Source organism: Pantherophis guttatus, chromosome 3 (assembly GCF_059756535.1).
Source record: "Pantherophis guttatus breed Tessera chromosome 3, ASM5975653v1, whole genome shotgun sequence".
Taxonomy (NCBI): domain Eukaryota; kingdom Metazoa; phylum Chordata; class Lepidosauria; order Squamata; family Colubridae; genus Pantherophis; species Pantherophis guttatus.
In genome coordinates, this window is record NC_142065.1 from 111,107,557 (window position 1) to 111,133,499 (window position 25,943).

Consider the following 25,943-nt stretch of genomic DNA (forward strand, 5'->3'; position numbering starts at 1 on the left):
TCTCCGGAGAAGGGCGGCATATAAATCAAATAAAAAAAAAAATGCTCTGGCACCCTGCCTGATTTGTAACTCTGGGTTGCAGGTATTGCTGATGAAAATGAAAGTATTTGGACAGAATAGTTTCCATGATGGCTGTGACTTCAGTGTGTAGTTCCCCATTTCTAATCTAATGATTGGTATTTAGGGCAGCTTTTTGCAAGCAAACAAGCTTTTTGTATTTGTTCAGATTTGAAGGGTATTATAACTGCTTTTCAGCTACATGGAAAAGATTACTTTAATCTGTAAATAAGTTATTTATATTCATAGAGAGCCAGTTGGGTATAGTCAGGGGTGGGATTCACCCGGTTCGCACAGGTTCGGGTGAACTGGATATTAATTTCAATCTGGTTCGCCAAACTGGTTGTTCCAAGGACTGGCTGACCCCACCCACCTCACCCCGCCCCTCCCAGGAGTCTCCACATGGCCCATTTTGGATGCCAGGTAAGTGCAGGGCGCGTGTGGAGTCTCTGAGAGGGCAAAAAATGGGCCTACCAAAAAAAGCTGCCCTAAATACCAGAAGTCTGGAAACGGTGCCCAGGGGAGGCCGTTTTCACCCCCCCAGAGGCTCGAGGAAAGCCTCCGGAGCCTGGGGAGAGTGAAAAATGGGCCTACCGGAAGTGCCAGAAGTCTGGAAACAGGCCCATTTCTGGCCTCTGGAGGACGCGTGAAGTGAACCAGTTGTTACAACTGGTGAATCCCACAATTAGGTATAGTGATTGAAGACATCAGATCCCGTTTTAGGCACAATTTGGGTGATCTTGGCTCAGTCATTTCTCCCAGCCTTAGGAAGGAAACAATGAAGAATTGCTTCTGAAAATCATTGCCAAGAAAACTGCCCAGACTAATTCAGGCAATTGCCAGGAGTCAAGACTGACTGGAAGGCATGCACTCAAGCACACATAGGATGTTTATCTTTTCTTTTTAATTAAGTGATTTTGCTTATCTGTTGCAAAATTAGTCTCCTGCCAAAAGAGCAAGGGATAAATCCTCCAGCCACTTGCCCCAGTATGGTATGGTAGGAAGTAGTGTTACAGAAAATGGCCAGGAGGTATCACTATCAATACTGTTTTACTTTCTGCTCTTTGGCCTTTTTATCACTGGAAGGACAGCATAAGTTGCGAAAGCCATATTTCTCTAGCATATTGAAATTATGGAGTGGATCCCAGGAGAGTGTCCTCTGGCAGACAGATGTGGACAATAGGTACAATCAAGCTACTACTGCAATGCAAAAGCTGGGACCTGGGGATGAGGGGGTGAACTTACAGAGAGGAAATTTGAGGTTTCCACATTTCCACTGGATAAATGCATCTGGAAATGCCTTCACAAAAATGTAGACATCTTTAAGATACCTAAATCTAGAATATCCTTCGCTGTAGGAGTAATGAAGGAGTGAGAAAAGAATGGGTTATTCTACTTACCATGTAGTTGTGGGAGAGGTTGACATAAGCAGATGCAGATTCCAACAGGTAATAAAAAGCCCGACTATAATCCCCTAGAGCCAAGTAGTGCTGAGATAACGGCACAGAAACAGACTCCACAATTTCTTTGCATTCACAGTCCTGTGAGCCGGGGGTCTCGGTCCTTTTCTTGCTCATAAAAGTAAGCAAGATTATTTCATCCATTCTTTTTAAAAATTCCAATTCTGAATTTTCAGCCCTACCAAAAAGAAAGAAGGAATTTCCATAAACTCCCATCTCTAACACACCTCACCCACACAGAAACCGAAAGATACTGAAGCCTAACAATCTTCAAAATTTTTAATTACTATATAATACCAGGTCACGTGTAATAATAAAAACAATGAACTCAGGAAGAGCCAAACTGAAACCCCTACAATGAAGGTTGGTGGGTCACCTGGAACCGACACACATTTCAAAACTAAATTCATGTGAGGCAGCAATCCTGCTAATAAATTCATATATCTGCCATTAAAGTCTAAAAGAAAGTCTTTTTTTTCCTTTTAGAACAATACTTGTACATAAACTCAGTTTGTTTCCTGGATGCCCCCCCCCCCAAAAAAAAAAGGAAAGAAAAGAGGACAGCTGAAAAAAGTGTTAAGGCTATCAGTCTGTGAAGTAGCACAATGTGTGCCAGCATAAATTTGGTCTGTCCCCACAGCCTTCCCCATTAAAACGAAAAATCAGTGGATTCATGAGAACTGAATGTGGGTCAGGCAGGGCAGTTTTTACATATGTGTAGCAGTTTCTTGTAAGACCTCCACTCCCATACAGTGCCCACAAAGTATGAGTCAGGTATTACATAAGCAGATGATAATTCCTGTGGCCCAAACTATGGGGAAAAAAACTGGTGATCAGAAGGGAAAGGTCAAAAGCAGCCAGGAAGAGTAGGGCAGATCCTAGCCTCTGTTTTGTTTTTATAGCAAAGCATCACAAGTCATGCATTTAAGAAAGAAACTTGTCCAAATAAGAAGGAAAGACACCACATTCACACTGGATCAGAGAAATACAAAGTTATATGACAATAGCTATGTGCTGGATGAGAAGAAGGCTGTATCATGAAGTCATGCTATAGAATACCTAATAAGGCATCTTCTACCTGCACTCAGAATATGTCCAAAGAAAAGAAGGGTGCAACAGAAATTGGGGTGCCACACGTTTTACAGAGGTATATAGAGAAAAGGTTGCCTACAAGCATCTAAAAAAGAGTTAGTGGACCTATACTATTATTGCTCTTAGTATTTGTCTGGCTTAGTTGCAAGGTCCACCTGTATTGCACTAGCCTAGTTTACACACTGAAACTATTAATGCATTGATGTAACAAAGGGATTTTTTTAATCAACTGGCTTTTTTGAACAAAATATTTGAACAAAAATTAAGTGACTGGTCCAAAGTCACTCAGCTGGCTTCCATACCTAATGGAGGATTAAAATCTGGCTGTCAGTTTTGGAAGACTGCTTTTGCTTCTTAACTGCCACATATTTTAGCTGGGGAAGTTGGGAAGGGGTTGTTGTTGGAGCAGTAGAAAGTTAGTCATAACAACATTCCGTATTCAAGGACTTTTGCCTGCATCTGATGAAGACTGCCTGAAGATTGTATCCAGTTGAGTGTGAAGAGTTGATTGAACAATGTGATGAACTTGAGGGTGTGGGGCAGGGCTGTGAACTGTCAGCTGAGTATGGAAAACCTGGAAGCTTTCAGATTTGGGTTTTCCCAGATGTACCAACATGACATCTCTAATAAATTGGAACTTTGAAGAGTTTTATTTCGTTGGGGGTGTTCCTTGGAACCCTGACATTGGCTTTCCCCTTCTTGTCCTCCATCGTATCTTTTACACTATATTAACTGTTAAGAGGGATATATTTGCATAAAATTTACATATGCTGTTTATGTATATAGAAGAAATTGCTAAATATTAATTCCCTAGCAACTTATTTAAAACATTTAAATCCCAGATCTTACAAATAAGAAATATGTAAGAGAGAAGTTTCTCCTCTCTCTCTTCCATTATTACTACAATGATATGAGGTCACCTCTGCTGCTCCTAGATCTATTTTATTTAAAACTATGGTGAATTATTGCCTGTTTTCCCCAAAAGATTGCCTTTAAAAAGAAGGAAACTATGGCCAGGTAGTCAAAATATCCTTAACCCTTTCAGATTTTCTCACCGGTATTCTTGACCACCATGTAGCCTGAGTTAAAAATAACTATTCTGGAAACAAAATACCCACCTACTTTCTCCTAGAAGTGCCTAAAATCCCATGAGCCCTTATGCCAGAAGAATATTTAGCAAGGATTCATGACATCAGTAGTTGTTTCCCTTGGCCAGGCAGACAGCAATACCACAGGGATGTCTTGGTCTCTCCTAGCACTTAGTGCTTAGTCACTTCCCGTATTGACTACTGCAATGCTCTCTACTTGGGGCTGCCCTTGAAGACCACTTGGAGGCTTCAGCTGGTACAGAATGCGGCCGCGCGGGTTATGATGGGAGGGTCCTAATACTCCCATGTTACACCTCTCCTGCGTGATTTGCATTTGTTGCCGGTTGCCCTCAGGTGAGATTCAAGGTGCTGGTGATTACCTATAAAGACCTTCATGGCCCCCACGGAGAGGGCTCGCAACTTGGGCGTCCTCCTGGATTCACGGCTGTCTTTAGAAGAGCACTTGACGGCCGTGACCGGGAGGATTTTTTATCAGGTCCGCCTGATTCGCCAGTTGCGTCCCTTTCTGGATCGGGACTCGTTACGCACGGTCACTCATGCCCTCGTCACCTCCCGCCTGGACTATTGTAATGCTCTCTACATGGGGCTCCCCTTGAGGAGCACCCGGAGGCTCCAACTGGCGCAGAGTGCGGCCGCGCGGGTGGTAATGGGAGCGACATGGCGCTCCCATGTAACACCTCTCCTGCGCGAGCTGCACTGGCTCCCGGTGGTCTTCCGGGTGCGCTTCAAGGTTCTGGTTACCACCTTTAAAGCGCTCCATGGCTTAGGGCCTGGTTATTTACGGGACCGCCTACTACTACCAATAGCCTCCCACCGGCCAGTACGCTCTCATAGAGAGGGACTCCTCCGGGTGCCGTCAGCCAAACAGTGTCGACTGGCGGCCCCTAGGGGGAGAGCCTTCTCTGTGGGGGCACCTACCATCTGGAATGAGCTCCCCCCGGAGATACGGAGGATCCCGGATCTGCGCTCCTTCCGCCGTGCTGTGAAGACCTTTTTATTCCATCAAGCGGGCTTGGCCTGATCTCTTCCCTTTTTAAAATATGTAAATTTTAATCTGTTTTTAAATTATTGGGGTATTTTAATTTGTCTGGGCCAAAAAGTTTAATTTGATTTTATCGGGTTTTTAAATTTTGTGTATTTATGTATTTTATTGTTGGCTGTTCACCGCCCTGAGTCCTTCGGGAGTAGGGCGGTATACAAATAAAATAAAATAAAATAAAATAAAATAAATGGCTTAGGCCCAGGATATCTGTTGGACCATCTGCAACCAGCAACAGCTCCCCATCGCCCGGTGCGTTCTCACAGGGAGGGCCTATTCAGGGTGCCGTCGGCTAGACAATGTTGGCTGGCGACCCCCAGAAGTAGAGCTTTCTCTGTGGGGGCTCCCACCCTTTGGAATCAACTTCCGCTGGGGCTCCGGTTGGCCCCTGACCTTCACACCTTCCGCCGTGAATTAAAAACATGGCTGTTCAAATTGCCCAGCCTGGACTGATGGGGTTTGGATTATTTTAATATGTTTAATATGTGTTTAATATGTATTTTAACATGTTTTATCTGGTTTGATTTTAATTGTTGTGAGTCGCCCTGATTCCTATGGAGATAGGGCGGCATACAAATCAAAATAATAATAATAATAATAATAATAATAATAATAATAATAATAATAATAAATGAGCTGTGCTATAAGGTTTGTGGAGCAGTGGTGGGTTGCCCCTGGTTCGCACCGGTTCTATAGAACTGGTAGTAAAACCGGCGGGAGGCTCCGCCCACCGACCCAATGTCATCAAAACGCTTCTGCGCTTGCGCAGAAGAGCATGTGTGCGCGGCCCCGCCGCGAACCTGTAGTATAGGTAAGTAGAACCCACCCCTGCTGTGGAGCATATTAATTATCTCCTGAAGCTTGGAGAAGTATATAGGCATTTATATTATCAATACAGTGTGTTTTGATTCAGTTAGAATGACTGTGGTAATTCTCACTACTAACTTACACTAGTATCTTCTAGAATTATCGAACCATTGCTGGTTAGATAACTGTTAAAATAATAGTAATGCAGAAAAGCTTTGTGCTATTGTGCTATTTCAAATAATTAATTTCAGTGATTGCTGGGTAATCCTACAAAGACTTTTTAAATCACTACAGTATTTGGGAAATTACCTATATCCAGTCTAGTAAGATCTGGCTGGGTGGGTGAAATATATTATGAGAAGAGCCACTATAAATTTATCAAATTTTCCTCCTCATAGTTGCAGATAGGAAAAGACAGAGTCCTGGGGGACATCACAGGGTGAGTTGCCATCAGAAAGGAATGATAAACAACATGGAACTATCATTTTAGGGCACCTTTTATTTTCAATATATCTAATTCTGCTTTATCTTCCATTTTTGGAGAAAAATAATTAGTCCAATATAAAACTTCTTGGATAAATTTCCAAGAAGAAATTTATCTTGGAAAACTATCCTTAAATAATTGGGTGTGAAATTAGTAAGAGTTTTTGTTACTAAATAATTCTATTCATATAAAATAGTTCCTTGGAGGATTAACAAAGTGCCACATAATCTCATTCCCAATATACCAGACAGTCAGGAACATAAAATTTACTCCCTTCACACCTAAAGGACTCTTGCAAGATGAAGGTTGACCGCAGGGTATCTCCTGTATGAGAACAAGTTGAAGAAAGGTAAATGCCTCATCCTAGAATACTGTAATATATGCTGTGGTTTCTTTTGAAATAATGAAGTGCATAATATTCATAGATTCAAATGAAGGATTTAGAGAATGGGGTTGAATGTTTGAATGGGGATTGTATTGCATTAATCTTTATTGGACAGAAACTAAAATAAATACAAAGATAATACATTATCTTTGTATCCAATTTGTAAGCTTTTTCATATGAGAACCTAACTCTTCCATATCTATAAAATGGAAATTCCCACATAGGTATCTAAAAGGTGTACTTTCAAATACTTAACAATCCCAGTGCAAATTGATACAGCAGTCAGCGCTATTAATATACAGGTGGTCCTTGAATTACAAACATAATAGAACCTGGCCATTATGATTGGAGGTCAGGAGGACATTAAGTACATCACATTGAGTGAGCTCCATTCTTGGCTCTTGCCAATGCATTCATTAAACAAATGAGTGGGTTGTTAAGGGCACTTGGTGTGCCTCAGATAGGGAAAACCATGCAGGCCCTGGTACAGGAACAATATCATCTGTCTCTGGCCTCCAAAGGCCTCCCCCCCAGTGAGATATCCCATATTCTGTTTCCCACCCCTTGGAGTCCCCACAGTTGCTTGTCCTCCTCCACACCCACCCCCTACACCCACCCCACTGTCACTAATCTCTCACCTCTTGAAGATCTCCAGAGCTCAGGATGTCAGGTAGGAAAGAGGACAGGCCACTCCATTGATGGGACACATGGCGGAAAAGCAGCAATCTTTTTCTGAGACCCCGAAGAACTGTTTTTCTTTCATCGCTAGATGCTAACCTTCACTCCCCCAGCAAAGGCAAATGGTGAAGCAGAGAAATCTTCCTTCCCTTCCTTCCTGTTTGCTTTCAGTCCCTGGCTAATGGTGGGGGAATGGAAGGCATGTAGGCAGTGACTAATCTATTCCCTTCCTAGGGCCTTATCTCCTTCTCCCAGTGAATGCACGCAGCCAGCAAAACTCTTCCCTTCCTGTACACTGTCCCTTTCTCCCAGCAAATGTTGTATGCATTTGGGGAGGATGTTGGGGAACTAGATAGGGAGGACGTATTGCAGCATTTCTCTGGTCAGTCATAAGTCTGAATGACCGCAGGGGTGCTGCAACATACGTAACTTCGGGACTGGGTCATAAGTACTTTTGCGGGGAGAGGGGGGGGGTTGTTGTCATAACTTTCAACAATTGCTAAGTGGCCTGTTGTAACTCGAGGGCTATCTGTAATCTTGTTTAACTCAATCAGATTAGAGCTGGAAGGGATCTTGAAGGTCTTCTAGTCCAACCCCCTGCTAAAGCAGGAGACACTATGGCTATGTTATCCATGGTAATTGACATGAATAGAGTTCCCAATAGAGCTCTGTGTTTTAAAAAATCACATCATCAATCCTTACATACATTATTCATATACCGCTATATTGGAAATAATCATATATGATATGGTTCTCTCTGTGTGAAAAGATCTATCAAGAAATGGCAAAATAAGATGACAGATGGGGAAAACATCCTTCATTTCTTTGAGTTTTGCTAAGCAAAAATAAGTGGGATACAGTAGATAGAGAATATCCCATAGAGATAAATGCCCAATCAAACTTGGCCAATAAATAATATTCCTGTGCCTATAGTGTTCTATGAATATGTTTCCCTATCGAAAATACAAAATTTTTAGGAGGCAAATATTTATTGCAAGCTCTCATCACCTTAACAAATGTTTTTAACAGATTAACAGTTGGAAAGTAGGTCTTCTAGTCCAACTCCCCTCCCAAGCAGGAGATCCTACACCACTTCTGACAAATGGCAGTCCAATCTCTTCTAGAAGGCCTCCAGTGATGAAGCTACCACAACTTCCGAAGGCAAGCTGTTCCATTGGCTGATTGTTCTACTGTCAGAAAATTTCTCCTGATTTCTAGGTTGAATCTTTCCTTGTTCAGTTTCCATCCTTTATTCCTTGTCTGGCCTTCAGATGCCTTGGAAAATAGTTTGATCACTTCACCTCTGTGAAGGTCCCTCAAATATTGGAACACTGCTATCATGTATCCCCTGGTCCTTCTCTTCATTAGACTAGCCATGCCCAGTTCCTGTAACCGTTCTTCATATGTTTTAGCCAGGAGTGAAATTTACTTACCTTCCTTACCGGTTCGGAAGTGCTCGCTATGCTTGCTCGCGCGTGTGTCACATACGCACACAGACTCTCTGTACATGTGCAAACCTTCTGTGCATGCACAGAGGGTAAAAAACACATTACTTCCTGGCTGAAACCAGGAAATAATGACACCCGGGTGGAGCCTTGCACCACCATCACTACTGGTTCTCTGAACCACCTGCCACAATCGCTACCGGATTGCCCGATCTGGTCCGAACGGGAGCATTTCACCCCTGGTTTTAGCCTCCAGTCCTCTTATCATCTTGGTTGCTCTTCTCTGCACTTTTTCTAGAGTCTCAACATATTTTTTATAGTGTGGTGACCAAAACTGGATGCAGTATTCTAGGTGTGGTCTTACTAAGGCTTTATAGGGTGGTATTAGTACCTCACTTGATCCTAATTGTGTCCCTTTGTTAATGCAATTTCAGATTGCATTGGCTTCTTTGGCTGCTGCCACACACTGCTTGCTCATATTTAACCAGTTGTGCACTAAGACTCCAAGATCTCTCTCACAGTTACTGCTATTAATCCTGGTTTCACCTAGTTCCGTGATGGCGAACCTATGGCACGCGTGCCAGAGGTAGCACCCAGAGACCTCTCTGTGGGCACATGCGCCTTCACCAGCTGCTCTTCTGGTTTCCAGTGTGCACATGTGCACTGGCCAGCTGGTCTTTGCGGGCTTTGGAGTGCTGGAAAATGGCCTGAAAACAGCCCAAAAAACGCCCAAAAAACAGGTCATTTTCCAGGCCATTTTCTGGGCCATTTTTTTGGCTGTTTTTCGGGCTGTTTTCTGGCTGCTTTTTGGCCATTTTCAGGCCATTTGGGGGGCATTTTTGGACTATTTTCAGGCCATTTTGGGGTGTTTTTTGGCCATTTTCTGGCCATTTTTTGGGAGTTTTCCAGGCTATTTTCTGGCTGTTTTGAGGGCATTTTCTGGGCTGTTTTTTAGCCATTTTGGGGCTATTTTGGGGGTGTTTTCCAGGCTGTTTCCAGGCCAATTTTGGGGAATTTTCTGGCTGGTTTTTGGCCATCTTCAAGCTGTTTTTTGGGCCTAAAATGGCCTGAAAACTGGCCTGAAAACAGCATGAAAATGGCCCGAAAAATGGCCAAAAACGGCCAAAAAACAGGAATGCATGTGCCAGCCAGCTGGTCTTTGGGTTTCTGGTGCTCCGGCACACACAAAGACCAGCTGGCCAACGTGCATGCACATGCCAGAAACCCGAAGACCAGCTGGCCTGTGCATGGATGCACACTGGCCAGCTGGCCTTTGGGTTTCTGTTGCTCCGACGCATGCACATGCATGCACATGTATGTGCATTCCGGTTTGGGCACTCGGTGCTGAAAAGGTTCGCCAGCACTGACCTAGTCTATATGTGTACTTTTGGTTTTTCTTGCCTAAGTGTAGGACTTTACTTTTCTCTACATTGAATTTCATTTTGTTAGATAGGGCCCAATGTTCAAGTCTGTTCAAGTTCTGTGGTTTTTTATACAGTACTGCTTCTTTCTTGGAAATACCTAAAAATTAATTTACAGCCCAAATGAACTGGTAGAAGAGATCCAATTTTAAACTGGAAGTAGATGACAAGTGCAGTGTCGTTTACCCTAAAGGCCCTTGGGAGATCTGAAATGGCAAAATCATGAACTTTCCAATAAATATCCACCTGTAAGCAAAAGAAAGGAACCCTGTTGGACCGCTGTGGCCCAATTGCATCATCTCTCAAAGCCAGTAACCTAGGTCTGTGATCAGTTCAGTTTTGTCTAAAACAATGAAACTATATCCTATCATCTCTATTAACATATTATTCAAAAACAATCATTTTTTTCTTTCCCTCTTCTAAACAGAAATATTTTAGGTGAGGAAATTGGGGTTAGAGATGTCACCTGGAATGTTGTATGAGAGAGGACGGATCTTTCCCTTTCTGGTTTTTAGGTGGATGCATCGTTTTGACAATTATCCACAACCTCACTATTTTTAATATTACTTATCATGCTTAAAAGATTTACCTGTAGTAAGCTGCCGTGTTTTAATTCTACTATCCTTCCATTCTATTAGTGTGTCTGAAGGAAAAAATAACACATGAAAAGATATCTTAACCCTTTGATCTAATTTCATCATTCAGGAGAGAATAACTCTGTTCTTGTACAGAAGTATAAATAAAATCACTTTACCACCACTTGATTCCATCAGAGCAGCAACACTCGGATGTCTAGCACTGAAGAAAAAAGAATAATCTGCTTTTTCTGTAAAGGAAACAAATACAATTCTAGAATAAATCCATAGGAAACTAATTCTTGATCCATAATCCATGAAAATCAAGTGTTAAACTATCATCAGCCAACAGCATATAAAAAGAACTACTGAACAACTGAAGCAAAAAGGATGGTAAAATTGGGATGATTCACTTAAAGACCACATCACTTAGCAATGGAAGTTTCCATCCCAGTTGTATTCATAAGTCAAGGACTACCTTGACTTACTTTTGAAAAACAAAAATACTAAAATGTGTACCCTAAAACAGTACCTGGCATCAGTCCTGCAAGAGCTTCCAGAAAAACTCTCTTTTTACAGAAAGTGTTTAAGTTGGGGCCAGTCAAACTTTCCATGGAAAACCACTCAAAGGAGTACCCCAATTACAGAAAAATAATGCCTCTGGGGGGTATATCTCTCAGCATGACTGAAGTGGTTGGGGCAATTCCAGTCTAGTGGTTAACCTCATGCCAAGCCATTAAGGGCTTTAAAGGTTAAAATCAGAACTTTAAATTACATTTGGAAGCTAATAGGAAGCCAAAGCAAGGTCCATAAAACAGATGTAATGTGTACCCACTGACAAACACTAATGAGCACTCAAACTGCTGCATTTTATACCAAGTGCAGCTTCCAGATGATCTTAGAAGTCCACTGATGTAAAACATTGGTATATCAGATGTTAAAAAATCAGGTCAAATGAAGATTATTTTAGCAATAACACTTGGTGGTCTAACTTTATTTCTTAATTCAGTAACTTTAACAAATTATGAAAATGTTTTAGATGTCTTTTTACTTGTAGAGTACTCTGTGATATGCTGGTTAGCAAGCTAGTTAACTGGTGGTGGTGATATGATAATTACATTAATATTGTACATCACTGTCTCAAAATCAAATTTAAAAGATATGCACAAATATTTCCTGTTTAAACTGGAGAAACATATCAAGTGGGTGCTACAAGAATCAGGCTTGTTTTCCCTATTTTTCCATGTTTTATTAATGACATGGAGAAAGATGGCAGGTAATTCATACCTAGTGCATGCTAATAACTATCAGACAATGGAGTCAGTTATTCAAAGAATTGTAGGACTCCATCTGATCTATTCACACACAGTCTAGGTAACTGTCTGGGATGCTTTAATGTGGGTTTCTGAACTGAAAAGAGAAATAGACTCAAAAGCCTAAGGGGCCCTACCAGCATTATGATTCTATAGTTAATACATTTTCATTGCCTGTCATCCAAGTGATAGACAAACAGACTTTATTAATTATATATTGGAAAAATATTCCAGGCACTTTACCAATAAAATAATTGGCTGAATTATACCAATTGCTGCTATTCTTCAACCCAACAGGACTGTATCTTTAAAAATCATATATTCACCCCACCCTTTTTTTTAAGCATCCTCTCTGCATTTTCAGATTGGAGATTCCAGGAGCTTCAGACTATGCTTGAAGGAACAATTCATGCAAGCCAGAAGCATCACAGGATTTGCTTACCAAGTAACTGCTGATAAAGAGGTTTGAATAGAAACAAAGTCTTCTTGCTATTGCTCCTTACTATTAACATGCAAGTAAATCCCCTTACTTATAAATGGCAACTTCCTTACTCATTTCAGATCCACTCAACATTCCATTAATCCCTTATGATACCTATTCTCCTGATTATATAGCTTCCTCCCATTCACCCGGTGGTGAAATTCAAAAATTTTCCCTACCGGTTCTGTGGTCATGGCTTGATAGGCATGGCTTGGTGGTCATATGACTGGGTGGGTGTGGCTTGGTGGTCATATGACTGGGTGGGCATGGCTTGGTGATCATGTGACCGAGAAAACCAACTATCACACTTTACACAAAAATAACACAAAAGCTATACAACTGACTCACACACAATGCAAAAGCAGCTGGACTTCACACAAAATGGCCCTTGCAACAAGTGGGAACCTCACAGAATCACAGAGAGCTCAAAAACAAACTATCACACTTTACACAAAAATACCAGTTCGGGCAATAGGTAGCAAAAAAATGTTTTTAAAAGTTTTCTAAAAAGTTCCAACCATTGCATGGCACAGCTGCTTGGCACAGCTGATTGTCGGAACCTTTTAAAACTTTTTTAAAGCATTTTTTTACTACCTATTGCCTGAACCGGTAGTAAACAAATGCTAAAAAAAAAAAGTAAAAAAAAAAGTTCAGATGATCAGCTGTGCCGTGCGATCATGGGAACTTCTTTTTTAACTTTTTAAAGCATTTTTTTTAACTACTGGTTGCAGCCAATCAGTAGCATTTTCACTACCGATTTGGGCGAACCGCCCTGAACTAGTACCATTTCACCCCTGCATTCACCCTCTTTGCTAGTATAGAGACAGAAAAAGTCCAAGCAGCAGAAATATTGTATTCTCATAAATCATGGATTCCCATATTAAGTGTAGACAGCTGCAGATTTATGATTTAATTGAAAAGGCTATGAGCCTGCAGATTGGCCCTTGGAGGACACAGGAGCCATTCATGCTCCTGAAAAGAGCTCTAATTTCAACAACACTGTTCAATATTAAATCAACTTTCTCACAGCAAAGGAGCTGAAAATCCTGCTTCTAGATACAGTGGAAAGTTTTATCAGTACTTATTACTTCTGGTTATTCTGATTCAAATTCTGAGCTGGAGCTCATCTATCCAGCCCTCAGGAATACCACCATCTCTGGATGGAGAGTCAGAAAGCAAGGAGACAGAGTAGTACTCTGTCACACAGAAGCATATGGCACAGGCAGAGCTACCTGCTGCTTGAACGGAATGGGACGGCTCACAGCGGCCAGGTGGGCATGGCTGGGTGGTTGAGCTGAGTTGCCATGACCAGGTAGGTGTGGATGGGTGCATGAAGCTAGCTTGACACAGCTGGCTCAATGCCGCTTACTTGATGTGGTTCCAGGTGAGTGTGGCTGGGTAGATGCAGCTGGCACTGACTTGGGTTGGCATGGAACAAGTCATACCAACTAACTTGACGTGGGGACAACTCATGCCCCACAACCTTGTCTCCCCAAACTGCCAGCAGCCAAGTATGTGTGTGCATACACACACACACACACACACACACACACACACACACACACACACCATTCCGAGTTTGGGGACTTTTATCTTCTTCTTGCTCTCCAGAGATCTGTCAACGCAGAACTTTAACTCTGCACCTCCACGTGCATCTTCCTCCTCCTCCTCCTCCTCCTCCTCCTCCTCCTCCTCCTCCTCCTCCTCCTCCTCCTCCTCCTCCTCCTCCTCCTCCTCCTTTGCCTGTTCAGCCTCCCCCCCCATCCCAGATCTCCCCTTCTACCCCCTCCTTTTCTCCAGAGATCTGTCAAGGCAGAAGTTGGACTCAGAGGAAACTGTTTCCTGCAAACTTTCTGTCATGCCCTCGTTGGAGCCTGAATTTGTGGAGGAAGACGAGCTGGAACCTGAGCCGACAGAGATTGAGGGGGTGGCTTTGTTGGCTTTGGAGGAAAATGAAGGGAAGGGCCAGTCAGACCAGGGCCTTTCAGGATTAGAACAGCTTGTAGACAGGGAGGAACAGGGGCAGGATGAACATGAGAGACAGAGCTTAGGTGAGGAGTAAGGAGTAAGGACTACCCCCTCCTGATCCAAGAGCACGGAGAATGGAGAGAAGGTGGGAACAGCACAGACTGAGCAGGCTACTTGGGAGAATAGTGCCCCGCCCATCTTCACAAGGCAAATCTGGGGAATGAGACTTAAGGAGAAGCTGTGGGGAGGGGTATTTGTCAGGAACAAATGCTGTTATTGAAGTGTTTAAGTGCCGACGTTTGAACTTTCCAAGAGTCCTTGCATTCTTTTTGGCTTTCTGGACTAATTAACTGGATCCTTTACTTTCTGAACTCCTTGATTTGCCCTGCTGGATTTATTGCTGTGCAGCCTTAGTTATACAGAGCTGGGTTGGACTATTTGCAGCCAGAGGCTGCTTGAGGTGTGTGTCGGGATTTGCCATCACTTTGCTCTGGGACTTGCCAGAAATGTGGGAACATTTGGGGAAATTCGGACCATAAAGGGGCAGTTTGAACTGCCAGCTGTCTGTGTTATCTCTGTGCCGTGCCCCAGGTCATCACACTTTCTCCTGCACACTTTCATGCACAGCACTGTCATCCTCCACCTCCTGCTTTGCTGGGAGGGACAGGGAAATGCCAATGCTCAGATGTCTGGGATTTGGAGAAGAATGTATCCTTTGGCATACTGCATGCGCATGTGCACACACACACACACCATTCCAAGCTTGGAGACTTTTATCCACGTCTGAGCTGCCAAGCTGCCAATCATGCCTGTGGTTAGGGAGAAGGACCTCTCCTTCTGTGGATAAAAGTCCCCAAACTCGGGATGGTGTGTGTGTTTGTTTGTGTGTGTATGTGTGTATGCATGCACGCATGCCCTTGGATGCAGGCAGTTTGGGGAGATGAGGATCTTGTGGGGCATCAAGTTGTCCCCATGTTGAGTTAGCCTGTATGACTTGTTCCATGCCAACCCAGCCAATACGAGTCAGTGGGGACGAGGCAGCTGCACCTACCCAACCACACTTACCCAACCACATCCACCTGGTCATACCAAGTCAGCCGCACTGAAGGAGTAATGTCGAGCTGGCTGCCCACGCAGCCAGGCCATCTAGCTGTGGTGATCCAGCTGTGACCACCCATTCACTACCACCCAGTCATGATCACCTGGCCACTGTGAGTCATCATAGACCCGGGTTGAAACCAGGGCTCATCAATTTTAGCGCTACTTGGTTGAGGTTAGAAATTCCTCTTTTTAAGGTTCCACAAATCTTTATGACAGCTCAACTTGGTGTGTGTTAGCTTCACTTTTAATCATCCTGTAACTGGCTTTGGCTATATCTACTACTTGCTATGAAGCATGACTTGAAAAAAAATAGTGCCTTGCCCTATGAATTGATCCTATTAGTAACAATGGTGTTCCCTTTGGACTCATACTGAATGTATGATTAAGGCTACAGTATAGTGTTCTTTCAAAGGATAATTTTACTTTTACCTCTCTTTCGGAAAAGTCCTTTCTTATGAGATAATGAAAATGCACCTTTCCTCTCTTGATTCTCGGCACCTGCCAAATAGATAGAGATATGAAGACTGCTTAGTTTGAGATCTCACACATAAGCAGCAGGGTTTAAAAAATATTGCTAGTTTATTACCCCCTTATGGACTTTTTGCTGAAACAAGAAAAACATGAACTTTGATGATAAAAAAGACTATGTAAAGAAGAAAATCAAGTTGTAATTTTATAGTGAGGACATAAAATATAAATATACTTGTAACTGCTGTTGATAAGCTTGGAAGCCACTTCTTTATAATCTTTCCTCTCCTTTTCCTTTTTTCCCCCTGTGCACTTTCTTTGCACTTTTTCAGTTATTACTTACTTCATTTTCCTTATTTTTTCCTTTTAAAATTTGCATTATTTTTATTTGTTTAAAAATTTATTTAATAAAAATTATATATGCAGAGATAATTTAGCAAGCCTTAGAGGACAGCTCTGATGAGATAATTGTCTATTCCCAATACATGGGCACAGATACACACTCACAAATGGAAAATACTTCTGCAGTTAAACGCTGTAAATTGAAAAGGCAAGGCAGAGTTGTAAGACGTATTTCTTAGTCTCGGGTCTGCCCACTGCTGGACTGGGTTCTCCATTGTAAATAAACAATGATGTCTATCCTATTCAAATAGGGGGAAATATAACTTTGGTATAAAACACATTAAGCAGAGAGGACTGAACCAAACCACTTGGAATCGTATCTTTTCAGCTTTGTGGTTCTGCAAATCCATTTCTGGATTCATTTGTTATTTACTTATGTCGACATCTTCCTATGTATTGTTCTTGTACTGATATTTGAGCTTTCTACAAAAGTGACTATACTTTTGTATAGTCCTCTGCTAACCTGTGAGAGTCTACTTTGGCAGTTTTCAAGGAAAGTATTTAGACTGAGAGTTGAGGTTGCTTTACCAGCACCATCAAATTAATACCTACCTTCCTGGTGGGATGCTTCCAATTTTTTTAGGGTTTCAGAAACAAGGATCACAGCAGCCTCGTTCAACACATCCTCTTTGATATTTTTAATTTTATATTCCTGTGAATAGAATTTTTGAAGCATGCCATCTACTGCATACCGATGATAAGGAATGAAATCACCTTCCCCACAACACTTGCATCGGTGAGCTAGCCACTTCAGGTAGCTGGCACATTTGAAATGCAAGGCTTTTTTCTGATTCTTAAGCCACAATTCATAAGCTGCTTCTTGCAACAATGGTGTGCAAAACTCCATGATTTTGCAATGCATCACAGCCTCTTCTAGTTTGAGCCTATTGGAAATAACCGATCCAAGATCTGAAAAATAAGGTAGTATTTGCACCATCAAAGAATGAAATCATCCCGTATAAATCTATTGTTGTATAGGAATAGCTAATGTTCTATTTCTGATTAGATTTAAGAATATGACTACAGCAGCTAATTTTCTCGTGATACTTATTCCCGTTATGTTAGTGAACACAATCTGAACATGGTGAGTGGGTACTAATATGATTTACATGTCAAGGATTTATATGAAGACAGACATATCATAAAATATTACTTGATTTTACTTGACTACTGGGTGTTCCCCTTGTTCCTATAAAAAGCAAAGTTAAGTACCAACTTGTTTAAGATTTCAACACCAATTTAACATGAAACTGATGCATAGAATGCAATAGTGTTGTTCAATCATTTCCATGTCCTTTGAGCAAACTGGTGTTTCAGAGATTTCTAGTTTTTCAATAACCAACTTACCTGATTCTTGCCTAAGTGATTTCAGTTCATTATTGCTGATGCTGAACTCTTTAGATAACATGCGCTGGGTTATATTCACTTCTTTTCTTTCACTACAACACTTAAAGATACGGGATTCCACCAGTGCTGCCAGAGTCTGGTACATCTTCCTTTTTGTCCATTCTGGGAGGATATAAAGCAGCATCTCTGTAGTGAACATCACACCAATGACAGCTGCACATTTCACCACCATCTGCTCTGAAGGATTCATATTGTCCAGTGCAGCCAGAGCAATTCCTAACGACAAAGAAAGTCAAATTGTGAAAAAAGTGGTACAGTGTCTGAACTCGTCACAGTTTCCAAATTTTATGTCTAAATCTGCAAAAGCCACATTTAGGAATAGTAAGATTACATCACATAGATTAAAAGACAATTGCAGAGATACACTATTTAGAACTGGAAGAAAGAGAATGTTAATAAAAATATAGGACGCTACCCTTTGTTACAAGGAAATTCCTAGAACAGGCTATCTAGGAGGGAGGGGTAATCTAATACTGCCTGCCTGCCTGCCCACCCATCCATCCATCCATCCATCCATCCAAGGCATAACTAGGTGATGAAAGAACTGCCCCTTTTTACATGTGTTGATTTCATATGACCATAAAAGGGTGAAGTCATAATGCCATTTTGACTTTTGTACTTTTTATAGTTTTTGCACCCCTTCCTCACAAAAGAATCCAAAACGGATTCTTCTTCTCTGTGATAACCCCTTAAGTACTAGAATATTGCTATCATAATCACCCCTAGCTCTTCTCTTTGTAGACTAGACATACCTTTTGTTGTTGTTAGTTGCGAAGTCATGTCCGACTTATCGTGATCCCATGGACAACATTCCTCCAGGCTTTCCAGGACTTTCGGTTTGGTGTCACGGCAAGACAGTCGTGGAATTAGCAGGCTCCGATGAGCTCCGCAAAAACCCGGCTGCCGAACTGCTGCCGATGGGTTTGTGGACCAGAACCGTCCTATAGGGACGGGGAAGAAAGAGAGGCACCTCGGACGACCAAGAGGAGCAGGCAAGTTCCTCGAATGTCAGAGGGAACTCTCTGTGACTCAGCAACGGGGGATGGCAGCCATGGCAGCTGCCACGAAGCTAGGACAACCGAACTAAGTATAGAGCTGGAGACAGAAGAGGAATGGAACAGAGTTTTTTGAAGCCGGGTGAGTGATAGCCAACCCAGGCGTGAAATAACAAGAGAAACATCTTTTAATTATAAGACCCCTAATGATAAATAGCGGCTAAGGAGCGTGGGGGCAAAGAAGATTTTGAAATATAGTTTTAAAGAGACGAATACCCGATAGAAAATAGATTTTTAAACAAACTATTTGGAAACCTTAAACAATTTGAGAATGGTCAAAGGATTGGAAAGAAATAAAGAGATCCCTTTTTTTCCCTTCTCTCTTTTTAAATTTCAAAAATAAATAAATAAAGAGAATGGATAATAAGCTTTAAAAAAGAAGTGATGTACAAATAAAAGGGGAAAAAAGAGGGGGAAAAAAGAAGTGGGAAGAGTTATTTAAATTTGGACTGGACTTTAAATATGATTTGGTACTTTTAAACCTAAAAGAAAAAGAGAAGCTAAATAAGACTGTTATGTAATTTAAACAAAATGGATACTTTTTAAACAACCAGAAATTGTGGATTGCAGAGAGACAGCATCTGGAGTAAAAAGGAATCTTGCAATTTGGTTTTTGTTTTGGAAAATTGTGGACATTACAGATAACATCTGTGAGAACTTGTGGGGGAGGATTTTCTTGTCTACAAGCGATTTGACTTTTGGAGAGAAAAAAATAAAAAATAAAAAGAAGGGAACATAAAGGAACTCTTATAATTGGAATAATATTAACTTAAAAGGAAAAATGGCGCAGGAATTAGAGAAGGAACAAATTGATCTAGACTTGGACAATGGAAATAAGAGAAATAATTATAATGTTGCACAGAGGACAAAAATTTGAGGATATAGAAGTTGAAATGGAGTATATACAAATGGACATGAAAATGATGATGGAAGAATAAGACATAGAGATGGAGAATAAAGAAGATAAAGACAATGTGATTAAATATGAATAAGTAACTGAACATGTGAATAGTAATAATAAAAAGGAGGTTTCTAGAGATTATATTGAGATTAACAATAACACAATGATGATTACACTGGGATTAACAGTGAATGATAAAAGAATAAAAGGTTGGAAAATATTAAGGAAAATAAAAAAGTCCAGGACTTGGATTTATAAAACTATATTGAAATTAATAAATGTGAGAAGAAATATGTTACAGATACTTAGAAATGAAATATGGATTGAAGTTAAAATATATGAGAAATAGACTATGTTAAAAGAAAATATATTAATGGATATGATGAAGCAAATTTTATTAAGATGTTGGATGAGGGCCAGTCGTTCCGAATCCGATCGAACACTAATTAGGTCTCACATTAAGACCTATTTAGTGGCGATAAAACCGGCAAAGTGTGATTACTTTTCCGCTCTTATTGCATTGGCAGATAATCGCCCAGCCGCCTTGTTTAGAGTGACCCACTCCCTCCTACATCAGGGAGCGCGGGAGGACCCCTTGCAAGGGCAGGCTGAGGATTTTGCACAGTATCTGCACGATAAAATCGCTCAGATTCGGGAAGGCCTGAATTCTGACTGGATAGATTCCGGCGGGGTGGCTGAGGCGGGTCTTGAGAATGTTATCTGGGACGAGTTCGATCCTGTGACTCCTGAGGACGTGGACAGGATTCTGGGGAGGTTAAACGCAACCACATGTTTACTGGAACCGTGTCCCTCCTGGCTGGTACTGGCTACCCGGATTATAAATGCTTCTCTGGGGGAGGGTTTCCTGCCGCCTGCCTTGAAAGAGGCGGTGGTGAGGCCCCTCCTTAAGAAGCCTTCTCTGGACCCAGCTGTTATGGCTAACTACCGTCCTGTCTCCAACTTTCGCTTTATTGTGAAGGTTGTTGAGAGTGTGGTTGCGCAACAGCTCCCGCAGTACCTGGATGAAACCATCTATCTAGACCCGTGCCAGTCCAGCTTCAGGCCTGAGTACAGCATGGAAATGGCATTGGTCGCGTTGGTTGATGATCTCTGGAGGGCTCGGGACAGGGGTTGCTCCTCTGTTCTGGTCCTATTAGATCTCTCAGCGGCTTTTGATACCATCGACCATGGTATCATGCTGCACCGGCTGGAGGGATTGGGGGTGGGAGGCACTGTATTGCGGTGGTTCTCCTATCTCTCCGACCGGTTGCAGTCTGTGTTGGCAGGGGGCAGAGGTCGACCTCGAGGCGCCTTGTTTGTGGGATGCCACAAGGGTCGGTCCTCTCGCCACTCTTGTTCAACATTTATGTGAAGCCGCTGGGTGAGATCATCCGTGGATTTGGGGTGCGGTGCCATCTGTACGCTGATGACACTCAGCTGTACATCTCCACCCCAAACCACCCCAACGATGCCCTTGAAGTGATGTCCCAGTGTCTGGAGGCCGTGCGGGTCTGGATGGGGAGGAACAGGCTTCAACTCAACCCTTCCAAGACCAAGTGGCTGTGGGTGCCGGCATCCCGATATAGCCAGCTGGTGCCATCGCTGGCTATTGGGGGCAAGTCATTGACCCCCACAGAGGGGGTTCGCAACTTGGGCGTCCTCCTGGACACACGGCTGTCTTTAGAAGAGCACATGATGGCTGTGGCCAGGGGGGCTTTTTATCAGGTTTGCCTGATACACCAGTTGCGCCCCTTTCTGAGTCGGGATTCCTTATGCACAATCACTCATGCTCTCGTCACTTCTCGCCTGGACTACTGCAACGCTCTCTACATGGGGCTCCCCTTGAGGAGGACCCGGAGGCTCCAACTGGTCTAGAATGCAGCCGCGCGGGTGATTACAGGAGCGACATGGCGCTCCCATATAACACTTCTCCTGCGCGAGCTGCACTGGATCCCGGTGGTCTTCCGGGTGCGCTTCAAGGTATTGGTTCTCACCTTTAAAGCACTCCATGGTTTAGGGCCAGGGTATTTATGAGACTGCCTTCTGCTACCGATAACCTCCCACCGGCCAATACTCTCTCACAGAGAGGGCCTCCTCAGGGTGCCGTCAGTCAAGCAATGTCGGCTGGCAGCCCCCAGGGGGAGAGCCTTCTCTGTGGGAGCACCCGCCCTCTGGAACGAGCTACCTCCCAGAATACTGCTGATCCCGGATCTCCGCACTTTCCATAAGGCCCTGAAGACGTTTTTATTTCAGCAAGCCGGCCTGGCCTGAATAGGTTTTATGGGTTAGTTTTTAATTGTATAGCTTGGGGTTTTAAATTGGGAGGCTGATTAATTTAATTTATTTTTAGTTATCTTAACTTTTATACTGTATGTTATTTTAATTTTTGGCTGTTCACTGCCCTGAGTCCCTTCGGGGAGAAGGGCGGGATATAAATTCAATAAATTAAATAAATAAATAAATAAATAAATAATAATAATAATATTTGAGGAAATTGATAGCTATAATAATTGGGATACTGTTTAAATATTTATAGAGATTACACTGGGATTAACAGTGAAAAAAATAAAGATGATTACACTGGGATTAACAGTAGCATAAAGATGATTACACTGGGATTAACAGTGGAATGATAAAAGAAAAGGTTGAATTAGATTATGTAAAAAGAAAATATATCAATGGATATAATGTATCAATTTTTATTAAGATGTTGGATGGTATTATTTGAGAAAATTGATAGCTATAATAATTGGGATATTGTTTAAATACATATAACAATTGTAATAATTTGAACATTTTTCATTTAAGCAAAAAAAGAAAATTGAAATAATATATGATTATGATTTACAAACAAAAATTACTTAATTGATGTTTATATAAATGGTATGGTTAAATAGATAGAATTTAGGGAAATAATTGGGAAACTATTAAATAGCATTATTTGAATTAAGAACTATGTTTAAATGTTAAATTGCTATATTTTTAAGATTAGTGATAAGATTTAAATTTGATAAAGTAATAATGGAATAAAGATTTAATGAGCATTACATGAAGTAATAAATAAATGTAAGGAAGTTTTAGAAATGGAAATAATTTTGGAATATAAACATGTTTGAACTGTATTGTTAATAGTGAGGATTTAGGGTAAGAATTGTGAAATGTATTATGAGGTATTAATTGAATTAAGATTTAAGGTGGGTTAATAGAAGGGTAATTATATTGATTAAGTAAACATGAGTAAACTTTTTCTAAGATGGTATTAGTTGAAATATGTGATTTAAGATTAAGAAATAAGTGTTATGGCAAAATAGAATATATAAAATTTTGTTAAAGATGACAAAAAATTGAACAAATTGATGACTGGATCAAAGCTCTGTTCTGAAAAGATGTAATTTGTATGTTGGAAAAAAATAATAAAAAAAACTTTTTGAAAAAAAAACATTCCTTCAGGCTTTCCTGTCCTCTACCATCTTCTGGAGTCCATTTAAACTCACACCTACTGCTTCAGTGACTCCATCCAGCAACCTCATTCTCTGTCGTCCCCTTCTTCTTTTGCCCTCTATCTTTCCCAGCATTAGGCTCTTTTCCACATATCTAGTCCCCTCAATTGTCCATCAGATGGTTTAGTTTTCAGACCCTTATCATTTTTGTTCCTCTTTTCTCTAGGGTTTCAACATCTTTTTGTATCATGGTGACTAGAATTGGATGCGAAATTCTAAGTGTGGTGACACCAGTAGAGTTATAAAGTGATCTTGAAACTATCCCTCTGTTGATGCAACCTAGGGCTGCCTCTTTTGGCAATTGCGGGACTCTGCTGGCTCATACTTAAGTGATGTAGAACACTTAGATCCCTCTCACAGTTATTGCTGTTGAGCCAGATACCACCTATTTCATAATTGCATTTGTTTTTTCTTGCCTAAGTACAGGGCCTTACTTTTCTCACCACCAAATTGCATTTTGTTTGTTAGGACCCTTCCTCTTTAACATCTATAAGAAACCCTGATGAAGAAATCTGCAGCTTGGGATGCAGTATCATCATTATGCTGATGGTGCCCAATTATATCTTTCTATATTTCTTTAAGGGAGATGGGCAGTTCAGAAATGCAATAAATAATAATAAATTTCATCCTTAAACCAGCCAAGTAAGCATGTTGAGATCCTGTTCCAGTGCCAGGAAGCTATGTAAATCTGGATGAGGACAACAAGTGGCTGTGGCTATTAAGATCCCTTTGGCCCAGGGATTTTCCATATATAGTCATGGGCTGGATAGCACTTCTCCTTCTTGAGGTAACAGCTGTAGCCAAGGGGGCCTGTGTACAGCTCCCTCTGATGTGTCAGTTGTGCTCTTCCTGGAGTGGGAAGCCCTTCAGACATGATGTGACATGACTTGATTACTACAATGCTTTGGGGTGAGATTAAAGGTGCTGTTTATCAACTAACACTAACCCTATATGCCACAGGGACAGATTTTGAGGGATTATCTATTTCCCATGGTTTATGCCTGGTTGGTATATGCTGACAGAATTGGCGCACTCCATGTTCCTTCATACAGTGCCATCTATAAATACTAAGACAGCATGACTTTTCTGTCATGGCATCTGTCATCTGGAATGAGATCTGCCCTGAAATCTTCAATTGGCTGTAAGGACTTGAACACCTGAGTGTTCTCCCAGGCCTTGAGTAAAGATGGATGAAACCTTTTGTTGGATTGAATTTTGTCTCTGTTTTTGCATAGGATCATCAGATTTCATCTTTTTTGATCTGTATTTTGATTTTTTGTATTTATTATATTGTGAGTTACTTAGAGTCAGTTTGGAATTAGGCAGTGCCTACAATAAAATAAATAAAACACAATTTCAAATGTTGGAAACTCACCATGGCCTTTGGTAAAATAGTGCTATCTGAAGTTTTGTGTTCAGAATATTTTAGATTTTGCACCACCTTATATATGCTCTTAGAGCAGCTGTTTTGTCACTCTGCCTGGTGATAACAGAGTGATAACATTCCGTACCTTTTAATGTTGGAGGGAGACTGATGGTGGTAAGCTTCACATTTTGCCCGACTGTGCAAATATATAATTCAGTCTCTTCGTCTAACATTTTGGATGCATGAGTCTTGAGAACAGTAGTGGCTTATAGAGGAGAATCATAAATGTTTTAGTATTAGTATTAATATTATTTTCTTCCAAGAAAACATTTAGATGGTTATTATTTAAAAAAGTTGCAACAGTTAAGATCACTATTTTAATATTATCATTTAACATTATAATTTAAATAGCTGCCAGTAATAGCAGGAGGTAGATTCCTATTTGCTACTGAGAAATATATGCAAGATTAAAGCCAGCATGGTCTTTACTATGCTAGCTTTAATCTACTAATCATTACTATATGTCCCTGACCAAAACTCAAATCAAACCAAAGTTGTAAAATGTTTGCCAATTTTGAATGTGTTTTCCTAATATTTAAGCATCACATGGTATTACTGCAAAGTTTAACATGCCCCAGTTTATATCAATAAAACAAACTGAATGTTTATCATACACTATACAAGCAGGGGATGTACCAAAGGTGCTTTTCAAAAGGCAACTGGACTTTCTTATTTTTTCCTTGAAGTTGTTTCGATTCTTATCCAAAAAGCTTCTTCAGAAGAACTGGATCTATTCCATATTTTATTATCTTACCAAGAAGATAATAAAAGGTTGTGGTCTACTTTGTCAAATGCCTTACTGAAATCCAAGTGTACTATGTCCACAGAATTTCACTGATACACTAATTTAGTCAAGAATACAATAAGGGTTTGACAAACTCATGTTTGCTTCTAGTAATATCTTTGCTTGTTTCTAGGCATTTGCAGCTCCTTGCTTGATTATCTTTTCCAGGATTTTCCCAGGTATTGATGTCAGGCTGATTGGTCTGTAGTTTCCAATACGAAAGAAATTATTATGTCTACACAGCCTCAGTGATTTCAACAAAGCTAATCCATGTCACTTTGCAAAAAGCTTACTTAGTATCATATTGGTATGTGAATCTTGGATAGGATTAACCAACCAAGAGCCCATAGTATGCATTTCCCATAACATGTAAGACCACACTACAGAAAGTTGAATGTGGATTCCTGATTTATAGAAGCACAATATGGTGGAATGGTTAAATAGGTTTATTAAGCTTACAGCATCTATATGTCTTATATACTTTCCATTCTGGAAAACTAAAAAATTAGACTAAACATTTTTAGTACACCTTTTCCAACGATGTGACTGCATGTATGTTGCAATTGGTGGGGAAAGAAGGAAAGA

General features: G+C 41.1%; 2 protein-coding genes across 10 annotated transcripts in view; one reads left to right on the plus strand and one right to left on the minus strand.

Annotated features, from left to right (window-relative positions):
- Window positions 1–25,943, minus strand: part of LOC117661240 (adenylate cyclase type 10) — a 96,212-nt gene that overhangs the window by 65,777 nt on the left and 4,492 nt on the right. For all 3 annotated transcript variants that reach the window (XM_087891153.1, XM_087891154.1, XM_087891152.1), the window contains exons 5-12: window positions 24,660–24,779; window positions 17,633–17,908; window positions 16,838–17,194; window positions 15,845–15,913; window positions 10,732–10,803; window positions 10,567–10,620; window positions 6,330–6,372; window positions 1,458–1,695 (exon numbers count right to left, since the gene is read on the minus strand). In XM_087891153.1, the coding sequence (XP_087747279.1) occupies window positions 1,458–1,695; window positions 6,330–6,372; window positions 10,567–10,620; window positions 10,732–10,803; window positions 15,845–15,913; window positions 16,838–17,194; window positions 17,633–17,908; window positions 24,660–24,779 (1,229 nt within the window). The remainder of the gene's footprint in view (window positions 1–1,457; window positions 1,696–6,329; window positions 6,373–10,566; window positions 10,621–10,731; window positions 10,804–15,844; window positions 15,914–16,837; window positions 17,195–17,632; window positions 17,909–24,659; window positions 24,780–25,943) is intronic.
- The window catches only part of LOC148114757 (uncharacterized), a 167,609-nt gene that overhangs the window by 52,933 nt on the left and 88,733 nt on the right, over window positions 1–25,943 (plus strand). For 4 of the 7 annotated variants that reach the window (XM_087891163.1, XM_087891168.1, XM_087891162.1 and 1 more), the window contains one exon: window positions 12,230–12,328. The exons of the other annotated variants lie outside the window; for them this stretch is intronic. The gene's annotated coding sequence lies outside the window, so the exon portion shown is untranslated. The remainder of the gene's footprint in view (window positions 1–12,229; window positions 12,329–25,943) is intronic. 7 annotated transcript variants of the gene reach the window in all.